General features: G+C 50.2%; 1 protein-coding gene across 1 annotated transcript in view; it reads right to left on the reverse strand.

Annotated features, from left to right (window-relative positions):
* Positions 1-430: 430 nt before the first annotated feature.
* Positions 431-13,860, reverse strand: part of LOC110147352 (O-acyltransferase like protein-like) — a 40,707-nt gene continuing 27,277 nt past the window's right edge. The window contains exons 8-12 of the mRNA XM_070452415.1: positions 13,188-13,301; positions 11,371-11,500; positions 6,718-6,904; positions 1,260-1,402; positions 431-957 (exon numbers count right to left, since the gene is read on the reverse strand). Coding sequence (XP_070308516.1) covers positions 802-957; positions 1,260-1,402; positions 6,718-6,904; positions 11,371-11,500; positions 13,188-13,301 — 730 coding nt within the window. The 3' untranslated portion in view covers positions 431-801. The remainder of the gene's footprint in view (positions 958-1,259; positions 1,403-6,717; positions 6,905-11,370; positions 11,501-13,187; positions 13,302-13,860) is intronic.

Below are 13,860 nucleotides of genomic sequence, written 5' to 3' on the forward strand. Positions count from 1 at the left end.
AGTGCCACCTGGGAAGCCTCATACTTAAGGTAGTTAATTTTGTTTTATTATTATTATTATTATTTTTTAATTTTTGGCCATACCCTGCAGCATGTGGGACCGTTGTTCCCAACCAGGGATGGGACCCACACCCCCTGCATTGGAAGGTGGAGTCTTACCCACTGGACCACTGGGGAAGTCCCTCTCATGATCTCACTTAAACTCAGTTACCAGATCTGCAAGTAAGGTCACTTGCTAAGGCACTGGGGGTTTAGCACTTCCTTTATCTTTTCCGGGGGCCACAATTCAACTCATAGCATATGCCCTCTTATAAAATGAATCATGCTTGAAATGCCTATAATGACAAACCCATGAACTGTGTACATGGAGGATCATACCATGCAGGATAAACGTATGAGTCTATGAAGGCATCATAGTAACACAAAAACAATTGCGATGTGCAAAGGATGTACTATGATTTTACCAAGAAAAGCGAATATTTTAACCTCAAGGTATATTAAATTCACTACCTTTGATGCTTTTTAATGACCAGTGATAAAGAAAATACATGTAGACCCAAAAGACCCCAAAAAATCTAGATTTTTTTTTTTTTTTTTTTTTTTGCAAAAATTTGCGTTGGGGCCAGTTATCATGCTGCAAATACTAAACAGACGATCACAGAACGCTTTTCTATAATAAACACAGAGAACTTCTCTACCTTAGATATTCACAAAATCTGATCCACACCCTGTTTAAGAAACACAAGCGTTTGTGACATAAACGAAGCCACCCTTGGCGTTGCTTGTCTCCTCCCACAAAGGGTCATCCACTCTCCAGGGTTCTTCTGGAAGCTCTTGGCCCCGCGGGCACTGATTTCAGCAGGCACCACTTCAGTTCCTGACATGGCTTCTCAATGCACAGTGTCAGGACCAGCCCAGCGATGAAGGTCAGCAAGCAGTGTCCCAAGAAGAGATAGAACTAGAGAGAGGGGGGGACAGGGTGGACACAGTCTTACTACGAGATTCCGGTTGGGCCCTCAAGGGCCCCATCCTGGCTGTATGAAATAGATCTGTAAGACAAACAGCCACAAACATTAAAAATAAAGAGAAGGAAAGAACGATACTACCCTGTACTGAAGTCCCCCCTCCAATAAAACAAAGGACAATAGGCTTTTGAGAAATAAACAGAGAAGAAGCTTCTCGTGAAGCCAATAGCTTGTACTGTTCCAGGAGAGAACAAAGGGTGATGCCGCATCCAGCCGGGGGCGGGGGCCACCTTACCATGTTGACGTCTGTGTAGTGAATCAGCGTCTCCTGAAACCCGTTGTAGAGGATGATGAGGGTGGGGTGCACCAGGTAACAAGCGTAGCTGACGCTGGCCAGGGAAGTCCAGACTCCGCAGGAGAGTAGCCGAGTCACCAGGCCTGGGGGGACAGGCACCGATTCCCGGTGAGCCCCTCCTGCGCCTGGGGATACGGGGGCTCACCGCAATCCCTCTGGGTCCTGCCCCTGAGTCTGTGCACCTTCTTCTAAGAAGGTCTTTATTCATTATATATTTTCTGGGTTTGTTTTGGCCATGCCGTGCAGCCTATGGGATCCCAGTTGCTTGACAGGGTATCAAACTCTCACCGCCTGCATTGGAAGGGCTGAGTCTTAACCCTCAGACCACCAAGGAAGTCCATGTTCTTTTTAATTGTGTGCTAAGTTGCTTCGGTCGTGTCCGACTCTTTGCAACTCCATGGACTAGCCCACCAGGCTCCTCTGTCCATGGAGATTCTCCAGGCAAGAACACTGGAGTGGGTTGCCATTTGCTTCTCCAGGGGATCGTCCCAATCCAGGGATCAAACTCACATCTCCTGCAGTGGCAATCGGGTTCTTTACCACTATCGCCACCTGGAGAATGAACTAAAACAGATAAGCCAAAGCCAAAAACAAAACAAACTTCAACTCCCCATTGTAGACATATAATAATAATAAGAGATGCTCATATTGAGTTTACAACCAGTTTATTTCCTTAGTGTGGTTTCAACCTCTGAGCACAAAACATTCCACATATAGAACAAGGTGCACAGTCCCTTGGCCGGCCTGGGTTCTGATTCCAGGCGCAGCGCGCAAGCTGCTGGACCTCAGGACGAGGGCGGGAACACCCTGTGGCCCCAGGGCCTTCACCTTCTGTAACTGGTGAGTCTTCTGCAACGGGGCTGTCCCCCAGGATAGCTGTGAGCCACTTGTGGCTATTGAATTTAAAGGAATTAAAATAAGAACAATGAGCCATTCCCTTGCTGAATAAAACCAACGGCTCTCTGCAGTGGGGTAAATGGTGGTATTCCCCCAAAGCTGTGTCCACCTGGAACCTCAGAATTGGAAATAAGGGTCTTGGCAGATGTCATATGGGCTTCCTTGGTGGCTCAGACGGTAAAGGATCTGCCAGCAATGCAGGAGACCTGGGTTTGTTCCCTGGGTTGGGAAGATGCCCTGGAGAAGGGAATGATGTAATTAAGGTAAAGAATGAGAGGTCTGGTCATCTTACATTAGGGTGGGCCCTGAATCCAAAATGTCCTTGAAACAGACAGGAGACACAGACGCAGAGGAGAGACGCAGGGAGATGACCACGTGGAGACGGGGACAGAGACTGCAGTGACGTGCCGAGGCTGTCCAGGACCCCGGAGAGGGCGGGACGGAGTCCCCGCAGAGCTCCCGGAAGGACCTTGCCCACGCCTTGATCTGGAATTTCTAGCCTCCAGAACTGAGTGCTCAAGCTCAGTCGCTCAGTCATGTCCGACTCTTTGCGACCCCATGGACTGCAGCCCGCCAGGCTCCTCTGTCCATGGGGATTCTCAAGACAAGAATACGGGAGTGGGTTGCCATGCCCTCCTCCAGGGGAGTTTCCCGACCCAGGATAGAACCCGAGTCTCCTGCGTCTCATGCATCGCAGGCAGATTTTTTTACCTGCTAAGCCATCTCCAAAACCAGAAAATCAATTTCTGTTATTTCAAGCCACACACACACACACACACACACACACAAAAGAAAACATCTAGACTCATCTTTTAAAATCACAAACCAGATCATGGCATTTAGAATAAAATCCAAGTTCCTCCCGAGGCCCTGATGGCTTGGCACGATCCGAGCCCTGCCCTCTTCTCTGTCCTCACTCCCATCTCTCTCCTGCCTGGATCCTTGACCCCTGACTCACTGGTTTTCTTGCTGGTCTCCTCACCCACTCAGCATGTTTCAGACTGGAGAACTCTGACTTAGGATTCCATCTGCCTGGAGTGCTTTTGAACCACGTATTTGCAAATGCACCCCAATCCAGTTACCCTCCCACCCCTGAATTTTAATTTTTGGTCTTGATGCAAGGCTTGCAGGATCTTAGTTCCCTGACCAGGGATTGAACCTGTATCCTTGGCAGTGAAAGCATGGAGTCCTAACCACTGGGTGGCCAGGAAATTCCCCTGGCTTGTTTTTACTCACTATATTTATCTGCATCTGAAATTATATTAAAAATATATTTACTTCATGTGGCTCTGGGTTCATTTCCTATGGCTGCTGTTAACAACCTACACAAACATGGTGGCTTAAAACAACAGAAATTTGCTCTCTCATCATTCTGGGGACCAGAGGCCCAAAATCAACATCACAGGCCAAGATCAAGGTGTGGATAGGATCACATTCTCTTGGAGGGTCTGCAGGACAATCCATGCCTCATCTCTTCCAGCTCTGGTGCCTTGACATTCCGTGGCTTGCAGTCACAGCAGTCCAATCAACACCAGCGTTTTCAAAGTCTCTCTCTGCCAAATCTTCACGTCACCAGCGCCTCTGTGTGTGTGTGAAACCTCCCTCTGCCTCCTCTATAGGGAAACCTGTGATTGCTTTCAGGACCCACCCAAATAATCCAAAATAATCTCCCCTTCTCAAGATCCTTGACCACAGCTGCAAGTTGCCAAGGAATTAGGACCTAATAATGGAGACCATTATTCAGGCTGCTAGAGTCTCCTGGGCTCTCACTTCCCCTACCCCATAGCAATCTCCTACAGAGAGGGATTTTTCTTATTTATTGTGATATCCTCAGCATCTAGAGCAGTGCTTGGCATAGAGCCACCTTTCAATTAAGTATTTTATGCAATCAAGTGAATAAATATAACTCATAGTCAAAAGGTGCCTTTGCCCCCATGTGAATCTCAAATGATGAACCAAGCTATTCCTGTGAAACAAACAAAATAGTTGTAGAATTAAGTCAGTAAAAATCCATGCTAAGATATGAAAGTAACCTCAGTGCCTATCAACAGATAAATGGAGGGAATTCCCTGGTGGTCCCAATGGTTAGGACTCTGTGATGAAGGTGTAGGTCTGACCCCTGGGCAGGGAACTAAGACCTTGCAAGCAAACAAAAATAGATGAATGGATAAGAGGATGTAGCTTATATGTGTATATATATACATATATGTATATATACAACAAAACATTTGTTGTTTAGTCGCTAAGTCATTCCCAACTATTTGTGACCCCTTGCACTGTAGCCTGCCAGGCTCACTCAGTCCATGGGATTTCCCAGGCAAGAATACTGGAGTGAATTTCCTTCTCCCGGGGATCTTCCTGACCCAGGGATTGAACCTGCATCTCTTACATCCTCTTCATTGGCAGGTGGATTCTTCTTTACCAACGAGCCACCTGAGAAATCTAACCAATTATTCTTGACCCACAGGGCTGTCGCATTAGACAGGAATCCTGGGATGCTTGCCAGCACATCAGAGCTGGCCTGTGCCAGGCCAGGGAGAGTAGCTGTTTATGTTCTGAGACTGTCAACAGTTCACAGTCATTGTCATCAATGGAGTTCATGGGATCCAAACCCGTAAATGCAAATACATCAGTCAGAACCCAGCCTGATTCCCCTGCAACATCGCTCTCCATAGAAGGGAAAGCTTTTAACACTGAAATATAAAGAACAGATCTCTCAACGTTCTGCATGCATAAAAGTGCATGAACAATCTGAACACACACCTTGAGTGGGGAGAGGGGCTGGCATGCAGAAATGAAGAGGGGCTTCAGGCTGCGTCCTGAGGCCCAGACTCGCTTTCCAGCTGTGTGACCTTCCCAGCGGGCTTCATCTCCAGGCCCCATTTTCCTCGCTGGGAACAGAGCTGTTTATAGCCCTACCTGTAGCCATGTGGCCATTGCTACCTGAGGTGGCGGGTGAAGTTCTCCGCAGGGCCTGACCCGAGGTTGCATTCAGTAAGCAGCACTCGTTATGTTCACTTCACCAGGTTTTTCCAGCCACCTTTGCTGAGGCTAATGGGTTTGGGTTCACAGGCCAAGTTTTAAACTCACCCCGATTATTTCCCGGGGAGGGGAGGGGTGCAAATGTGTGGTGTCTCCACTTGGGAGATTCCTGCCAGCCTTTCTTGGTCATCTGCTGATACGTCAAGCACCTCGTGGGATTCTCTGGTGGCTGAGACAGTAAAGAATCTGCCTGCAATGTGACAGACACGGGTTTGATCCAGGGTCGGGAAGATCCCCTGGAGAAGGGAACAGCAACCCACTCCAGCGCTCTTGCCTGGAGAATCCCACAGACAGAGGAGGCTGGAGAATCCCATGGACAGAGGAGCCTGGAGAATCCCATGGACAGAGGAGCCTGGAGAATCCCATGGACAGAGGAGCCTGGAGAAGCCCATGGACAGAGGGGCCTGGAGAAGCCCATGGACAGAGGAGCCTGGAGAATCCCATGGACAGAGGAGCCTGGAGAATTCCACGGACAGAGGAGGCTGGCGGGCTGCAGTCCACGGGGTCACAAAGAGTCGGACACGGTTGAGCGACTCACAGTAGCACACGAGCAGGTACCTTGTGGCCAATAGAGAGGAAAGGAGGGAAACGTCAGGTGATCGGAACAGACATTTCTAATCTAGAGAAGATCCTTTCTTTCCATTTAAGCTCTTTATCTGTTCCACTCCGAAAGGCTGGCTCAACAGAGTGTCCCCATTATCAAAGGGCTGAGGGAGTGTTGCTAACTCTTTAGTTCACATGGTCAGAGGGGGAGATGACGGTGGGAGTGGGTCCCAGCACTGCGATTTTCTTCCTCATGACATTACCTTACCTGCTCACTTCCAATTTCTTTTTCTTTTTTTTAAAAAAGAATTTTCTTTCTTTTTTTTTTTTAAAAAAAAACTTATTTATTTATTTGATTTTCTGCACTAAGTCTTACTTGCAGGACTCAGGATCTTTCGGTTGTGGCATATGAGCTCATAGTTTCAGCACGTGGGATCTAGTTCCCTAACCAGGGATCAAACCCGGGCTCCCTGCATTGGGAGTGTGGAGTCTTAGCCACAGGATCACCAGGAAGTCTCTATTTTAATTTCTAAACTAGCTTCATTGGAGAGGCTGCCGATTTTTCTTTTAGAACCTGCATGTGTATATAAACCGGTATAAACATCTCAAACAGAATATATGGGTAAGTAAGTAAGTGTTAGTCGCTCAGTCATGTCCAACTCTTTGCGACCCCATGGACTGCAGCCCACCAGGCTCCTCTGTCCATGGGATTTTCCAGGCAAAGATACTGGAGTGGGTTGCCACCTCCTTCTCCAGAATATACGTGTGGGTTTCCCCAAATATGTAAACAAAGGGTGTTTTTGAGTCTCTGTCTGTCATTCATCGGTCAATACTAGTCCATGTACACGTGTTCTCACATTGTCACTCTTAACAGACCAGCGTGTGAGCCCCGCGCAAGCCCAACGCTGCATCCTACCTCCATAGCCTTCCTGACACGCGAACAGGACCCAGCCCACGGCCGCTGCCCACACGGTCCGGTGGAGGCCTTGGTAGACAGCAGCGGCGACAGAGCAGGTGGGGGAGACGTCATCCACCGTGTAGGCCAGGGCGACCACTAACAGGAGGGTCGACAGGGAGCACCCCCAGCCCAGCAGAGCCTGCCCCTGGGGGAGAGGAGAGGCTCTGCTCACAGCCCATCCTGGCCACCGGGCATGTCATCCCTGTAACACTGACATTTGGTGTGTTGTCAGTCACTTTCAGGGCCTACTGGTAAACCTCAATCAGCCCAGACTGGACTGGAACAGAAAGCTCAGCTTAGAGGCTACGAAGGGTCAGGGTGGGGGCGGGGTGGGGGCCAGAAGGGTGTGTGACCACGTCCACGAGGGTGACCTTCGTGGTGGCAGGGGAGCTCTGCACCTTGATGGGGGCAGTGGTTACACAAACCTACAGACATGATAAAACTGCACAAAACTGTACACACGCACAAACGTGTACACGTGAAACTGGTGGCTCTAAGGCGGATGGATTGTGTCAGCTTCAGTGTCTCAGTTGGGATCACATCCCATAGTCAACAGAACATCTTACTGGTGGAGAAACAAGGGTTGAGGATTCACAAGATCTATACTACTTTTGCAACTTATGGTGAAATTTGAGTCATTTTTACAGTTAAAAGAAAGAAGGAAAGGTAATGCTCTAGTCGTGCCCCCCACCACTCCGAACCTCCCACTCTGTTCCAAACAAATAGGGCTCCTCGATTGGTTCTGCCCCCACCCTAAATGTGACAGCCCCCAGCACACAGCCCATACCTGGGCCACGCCCGTCACTGGGGACACAGCATGAAGGAACGGGAGAATGGAGACGTTTCCAGCTCACAGAATAGCCCTGTGAGTTAAATTCAATCAGTATTACTGGGCTCAGTTCAAGATCTTAGATTTCACCTTATCTGACCTTTTCAGGGGTTTAAGATTCTTGAGAGTCCTTTAGACAGCAAGGAGATCCAACCAGTCCATCCTAAAGGAAATCAGTCCTGAATATTCATTGGAAGGACTGATGTTGAAGCTGAAACTCCAGTACTTTGGCCACTTGATTCCAAGAACTGATTCATTAGAAAAGACCCTGATGCTGGGAAAGATTGAAGGCAGGAGGAGAAGGGGATTACAGAGGATGAGATGGTTGGATGGCATCAGGAGTTTGAGTAAGCTCCAGGAGTTGGTGATGGACAGGGAGGCCTGGCGCACTGCAGTCCATGGGGTCGCAAAGAGTCAGACACGACTGAGTGACGGAACTGAACTGACTGATCTTTTTAGACCCAGACCCATCTTCCAAGGGTCTCTCTTGCTTCTCTGTTCCAGTTCTCTGGGTGCTACGATGACATCTACATTGACCTGAACTAGCTTCTTCTTATTCTACTGTCTTATCTCTAAAGAGAAGCTCTCCCTCGGGTCTCAGGCTCCTGCCTCAGGTTCTGGCGGCAGGGAACGAAGTTACTTCCTCGAGAGCTCTCCGCGAGCCTCTTCTTTGAGCCTAGGGTCCGTTTCGCTCTTAGAATGCATGCTGCCTTATCTCACCCCTACTACACGGAACATGTAGGCCTCATTGGCCTCGGGCGGGGACTCTGTTCTTTTCTGGCTTAGAGTTTGCCCCTGGCCTACTCATTCTTCTAAGTCATTCCTCCAGCTGCGCCTGACTTGTGTTCTAACTCTATACTCCCTGATCCTGACCTGGTCCTTGAAGTGGCTCCCAAATGCCCCGTCTCATCGTAAGCTTTCCCCTCTGTCCACACCCATTTTCTCCTTGGGCATTATGAACCTGGACTACACTAAAGCACCTCGTGTGTATGTGTGCGCGCGCGCGCATGTGTGTGTGTGTGTGTGTGTGTATGTGTTGGATTTTCGTTCTTGCACAAGGGCTTTCTCTGGTTGCGGTGAGCAGGAGCGGCTCCTGTGTGTGGCCTTCTTGCGGGGACTTCTGCGGAGCCCAGGCTCGCAGCACACCGGCTTCAGCAGTTTTGGTGCCGGGGCTTAGTTGCTCTGAGACATATGGAATCTTCCCGCGCCAGGGATCGAACCCATGTGCCCTGCATTGCAAGGTGGATCCTTAACCACCAGACCACAGAGAAGTCCCAAAGCACCTCTGAATGGCCTTCTGTTAGAATGTACAACCTGACTGTGCATTTTCAAGGAAGCATCGTCACTCCAGCCTACAGGAAAAGTCCTGTAGCCCTGTGGATCCATCGCTTCCCGTGACGCCCCAGCTCCTGTTCCTGCTACGAGCAACACAAGGCTTTCCCAGGCCCAGGGCCTTGTCTCTAGAACATTTAGATGAGGCGCCCACAAGACCTCAACACACCAAAGGAGAGCCTAGCTGAGGGAGTCTGGGGTCAGCATGGCCCCTGAATAGTGCAAAGGGATTCTTGACCCTTCTTTCACTGAGAAGCAAATTACCCTCCAAGCATTTATTGAGTGATTGCAGAACCAGATGCTAGAAATTCAGAGGTGTGTAGGAACATTTTCTGCCCTCAAGGTCTTGTGGATCAACAAAAGTCATACAAATAGGTTTTGCACGAGGCAATGCCAAAGAATGCTCAAACTACTGCACAACTGCACTCATCTCACACGCTAGTAAAGTAATGCTCAAAATTTTCCAAGCCAGGCTTCAACAATACGTGAACTGTGAACTTCCAGATGTTCAAGCTGCTTTTAGAAAAGGCAGAGGAATCAGAGATCAAATTGCCAACATCCATTGGATCATCCAAAAAGCAAGAGAGTTCCAGAAAAATATCTACTTCTGCTTTATTGACTATGCCAAAACCTTTGACTGTGTGGATCACTACAAACTGTGGAAAATTCTGAAAGAGATGGGAATACCAGACCACCTGACCTGACTCTTGAGAAACCTGTATGCAGGTCAGGAAGCAACAGTTAGAACTGGATGTGGAACAACAGACTGGTTCCAAATAGGAAAGAGTACGTCAAGGTTGTATATTGTCACCCTGCTTATTTAACTTATATGCAGAGTACATCATGAGAGATGCTGGGCTGGATGAAGCACAAGCTGGAATCAAGATTGCCGGGAGAAATATCAATAACCTCAGATATGTAGATGACACCACACTTATGGCAGAAAGTGAAGAGGAACTAAAGAGCCTCTTGATGAAAGTGAAAGAGGAGAGTAAAAAAGTTGGCTTAAAGCTCAACATTCAGAAAACTAAGATCATGGCCTCTGGTCCCATCACTTCATGGCAAATAGAGTGGAAACAGTGACAGGCTATTTTTCTGGGCTCCAAAATCACTGCAGATGGTGACTGCATCCATGGAATTAAAAGACACTTGCTCCTTGGAAGAAAAGTTATGACCAACCTAGATAGTATATTAAAAAGCAGAGACATTACTTTGCCAACAAAGGTCTGTCTAGCCAAAGCTATGGTTTTTCCAGTAGTCACATATGGATGTGAGAGTTGGACTCTAAAGAAAGCTGAGCACCAAAGAATTGATGCTTTTGAACTGTGGTGTTGGAGAAGACTCTTAAGAGTCCCTTGGACTGTACGGAGATCCAACCAGTTCATCCTAAAGGAAATCAGTCCTGAATATTCACTGGAAGGACTGATGTTGAAGCTGAAACTCCAATACTCTGGCCACCTGACTGAAGAAGAAGAACTGACTCATTGGAAAAGACCCTGATGCTGGGAAAGATTGAGGGCAGGAGGAGAAGGGGGTGACAGAGGATGAGATGGTTGAATGGCATCACCAACTTGATGGACATGAGTTTGAGTAAACTCCGGGAGTTGGTGATGGACAGGGAGGCCTGGCGTGCTGCAGTCCATGGGGTCGCAGAGTCAGACACGACTGAGTGACTGAACTGAACTGAGGCTAAGGTAGTGCTTTAGACAGATTGTCCTGAGGGTGGATTTGAGATCAGACTGGAGGCAAGAAAACTAGTGAAGATTCCAGGTAAGAGAAGAGGTGGGCTTGAACAACGTGAGGTGGAACAGCCACGAGAGGTCAGTAGGAGAAACAGTCCGGGGGGCTGGGTGGATGACCGGATGGGGAAGGGTGGGCGACAGGCAGGAGGCATCCAAGGTGAACCCAGGTTTCTGGCTTGACCTATGGCCTTGGATGGTGAACCAGAATGATTACCCACAGGGAAGAAACCCCATCTGGAAGGCAAAGCGACAGCTTTCTAAACACCTCACAACCTGATTCCCAGACGGAACCATCAAATCTGACCAAGAATCTTATTTCTGGAAGCCAAACAGCTTTTGCTATTAAAGAAAATCCAGCCCACGTCACCATGACCTTCCAGAAGAGGGGCTTGCCCTTGCCATCTCAGCAGGTGTGTTTTCCCACATCAGAGGTTTCTCTGGGTCTGTACCAGGGCTCCAATGGGTGGCACCCGGCTGGGTGCTGGATCCGGAGCTTTCTAAGGGGAGCTCAGTGAGGACAGCAGAGAATCAGGGAAGAAGACAAGGTTCCTCTTATTCTCTGGCATCAAAAGCCGTTGTGGACACACCACAGCACAGTCAAGTACCCGGAAGTCTGCCTGCTGCCCAGGGCTCTGGAAGAGCCTGGCCAAGGGCAGTCTGACCCAAATGAAGCTGGTTCCTACAGCGAGGCATGGGGGAGCCATGTACCTTGGTTCTCAGAATGTCTGCCTGGTGATGGTGCATGAAAATGCTCAGTAAGAGGCCCACGAGGAAAGGCCCGTATCGACAGTAGGGCTTTGTATAATACTCCAGGAAATACAGTCTGGCTGCCTCTTCACTGAAAAACACAAGGACAAAAGGCCAGAGGTTACATCTGATCTGGACTTGGATAAAAGCATCTCTCAGACGTTCACTGGGACAATCAGCTAAACCCAAAAACACTGGGAGTACATGAGTTCCTTTCTTCAGTGATGATCCGCCAACAGTGCCCTCACGACCCTGCCTTGGGCCACGGCTGGCTTCTAAAATTCCAAAGTCCCTTGGGCCCTGCCAACCTGGGACCCAAGGAAATATGATGACTGCGTTCTTTTTAAATAGCTGTTTCCAGTGGCTGGCATGTCAGGATAGCTCTAAAAATGTGGTTCCCAGAAGTGAACCTCTTCTGAACGATGTGAACCTCTTCGTGGAAGCTCTCACAAAATTGGGTGGCTTGGGCCCCAGCCCTGGAGATTCACATTCAGTTGGTCCAGGGTGGTGCTTGCTGGAAGCATCGGTGAGATGTCAGTCCCCACCCACTAACAGGTGACTCTCATTTGCATCTGGGGTTGAGAACCACGGGGCAGAGCAGGAGCAAGCTGCCTTCTTGGCCACCCACTTGCTCACATGGAAGCTGATGGCGTGATGGGAAGGGTGTGGTGCCTCTCTGGTCTAAAAGTCTGGGGTGTGCTCAGTCGTTCATCCATTCATCTGTTCCACTCGCAATGCCTTTTGGGCACTTTTTTTTTCCTTTTTGGTCATGCTGTGTGGCATGTGGGATCCGAGTTCCCTGACCAGGGATCAAACCCGTGCCCCCTGCAATGGAAGCATGGAGTCCCAACCACTGGACTGCCAGGGAAGCCCCTTGCGCACGTCTGTGCCGTGCACAGTTCTGGGCTGTTTCACCCTGGGAGGTCAGTGACGGCTGCTCTGAGAAGGGGGCACGCGCACAGACGCCTGTAGGGAGTGAAGAAGCTTGCCTTGCCCAGATCTGGATTCTAGAGGAACAGTGTTCTCCTGTGAGGGAACAGCAAGTTCGAGGACCCTGCGAAGGGAGCCTGTTGGGTGTGTGGAGGGAAGGAGGCTGCTGAGACCTGTCCAGAGTCAGCGGGTGGGGGAGAGACAGACGCCGCCAGACAGGGATTCTGCCCTGAGAACAGTGGAAGGATTGGGCAGATGACTGACAGCATCCGGTTTCCATCTGCATCAGCCTGACTGCTGCGCTGAGAACAGATGAGCAGGAGATCTCGCCGGCTTTTCCTGTATTAGACTCAGGGCGGTTCCGAGGAGTAACTGCTACACGTGCCCCATCGGAAAGGCAAAGCGGCGAAGTGGACAAGGTCCTAGGTTCAGCTGACACCTGCGCCACTTACTAGGCGTGTGACCTCGAAGGGGCAACCCCAACCTCCTTACATTTCTGTCTCTCCATCCCACCATAGAGCTTCCCAGCAGCAGTTCACCCCGGAGGAGAGACGCCATGCAGCCACGTGGGGGCGCCCCTTCCCTCCCGGAAGCGTTTCAGTGGGCAAGAGGGAGCTCCCCGGGCTCAGAGCAGATCCCCAGCGCCCGCGGAAAGAGTCAGAGGCTTGGAAACCAACACGCAATGAACTTTCCCATCAGGCCGAACAGCTCCCGCCCAGGTTTGGCAGGAGCCGACGTGCGCAGGGCTGAGAGCCTGGCATCCGTTCAGCAGCCCTGCCTGGGAGGTCCTGGCCATCCTGAGGGCCGGCGAGGGGCAGAGCCGGCGGGCTGGGAACCGCGGCGGTTACCTGGCTTCTGACGGAGCTGCCACCGGAAGGTTGTGAGCCAGCGTGAGCAGAGCGGAGGCGGCGCACGACGCCAGGAGCAGCGTGGCCCCGAGCAGGACGAGGGCACGCTGACTTCTGCAAAGAAGAGAGCACGTTCACGTTCCTTCTCACACTGGGGCTACCGGAGGCTGGCAGACTTGGCAACCAGAGGTGCTTCCTGCCAGCCTGCCTTTGAGAAAGGCTGGCCTGGGGCCAAGTGTGTCCAGAGCTGGGCTGGAGTTAAAAAGCCTGAGTTAGACTTCAGTCTTGAGCATTTATTAGCAGCCCAATCCCGGGCAGTGAAATCCTTGCCTTCGAATAGCTTAATCTTCCCGCTGAAATTTACCGTGACGAGACCGAGCTGGGGAAAGCCCCTTGCCACCCACGAGGCACTCAACGGACTGAAGTGGACGGACTTCCCTGGGGGTCCACTGGCTAAGACTCCGTACTTCCTGCAGCGGGCACGGGTTCCATCCCTGCTCAGGCAACTAAGATCCCACATGCCGCGAGTGTGACGAAAAGAAAAATTTAAAAAGTAATAATAAAAATTAAGAAGTGGTGATTGATTCAGGAGAGAGATGACTGGCAGGCACAGGTGAGACACAGGGAGGGGCCAGCGTAACAGGGGGACCCGGGGAGCCTCCCCCAACCCAGA

The sequence above is a fragment of the Odocoileus virginianus genome, chromosome 22, assembly GCF_023699985.2.
Source record: "Odocoileus virginianus isolate 20LAN1187 ecotype Illinois chromosome 22, Ovbor_1.2, whole genome shotgun sequence".
Classification (NCBI taxonomy): Eukaryota; Metazoa; Chordata; class Mammalia; order Artiodactyla; family Cervidae; genus Odocoileus; species Odocoileus virginianus.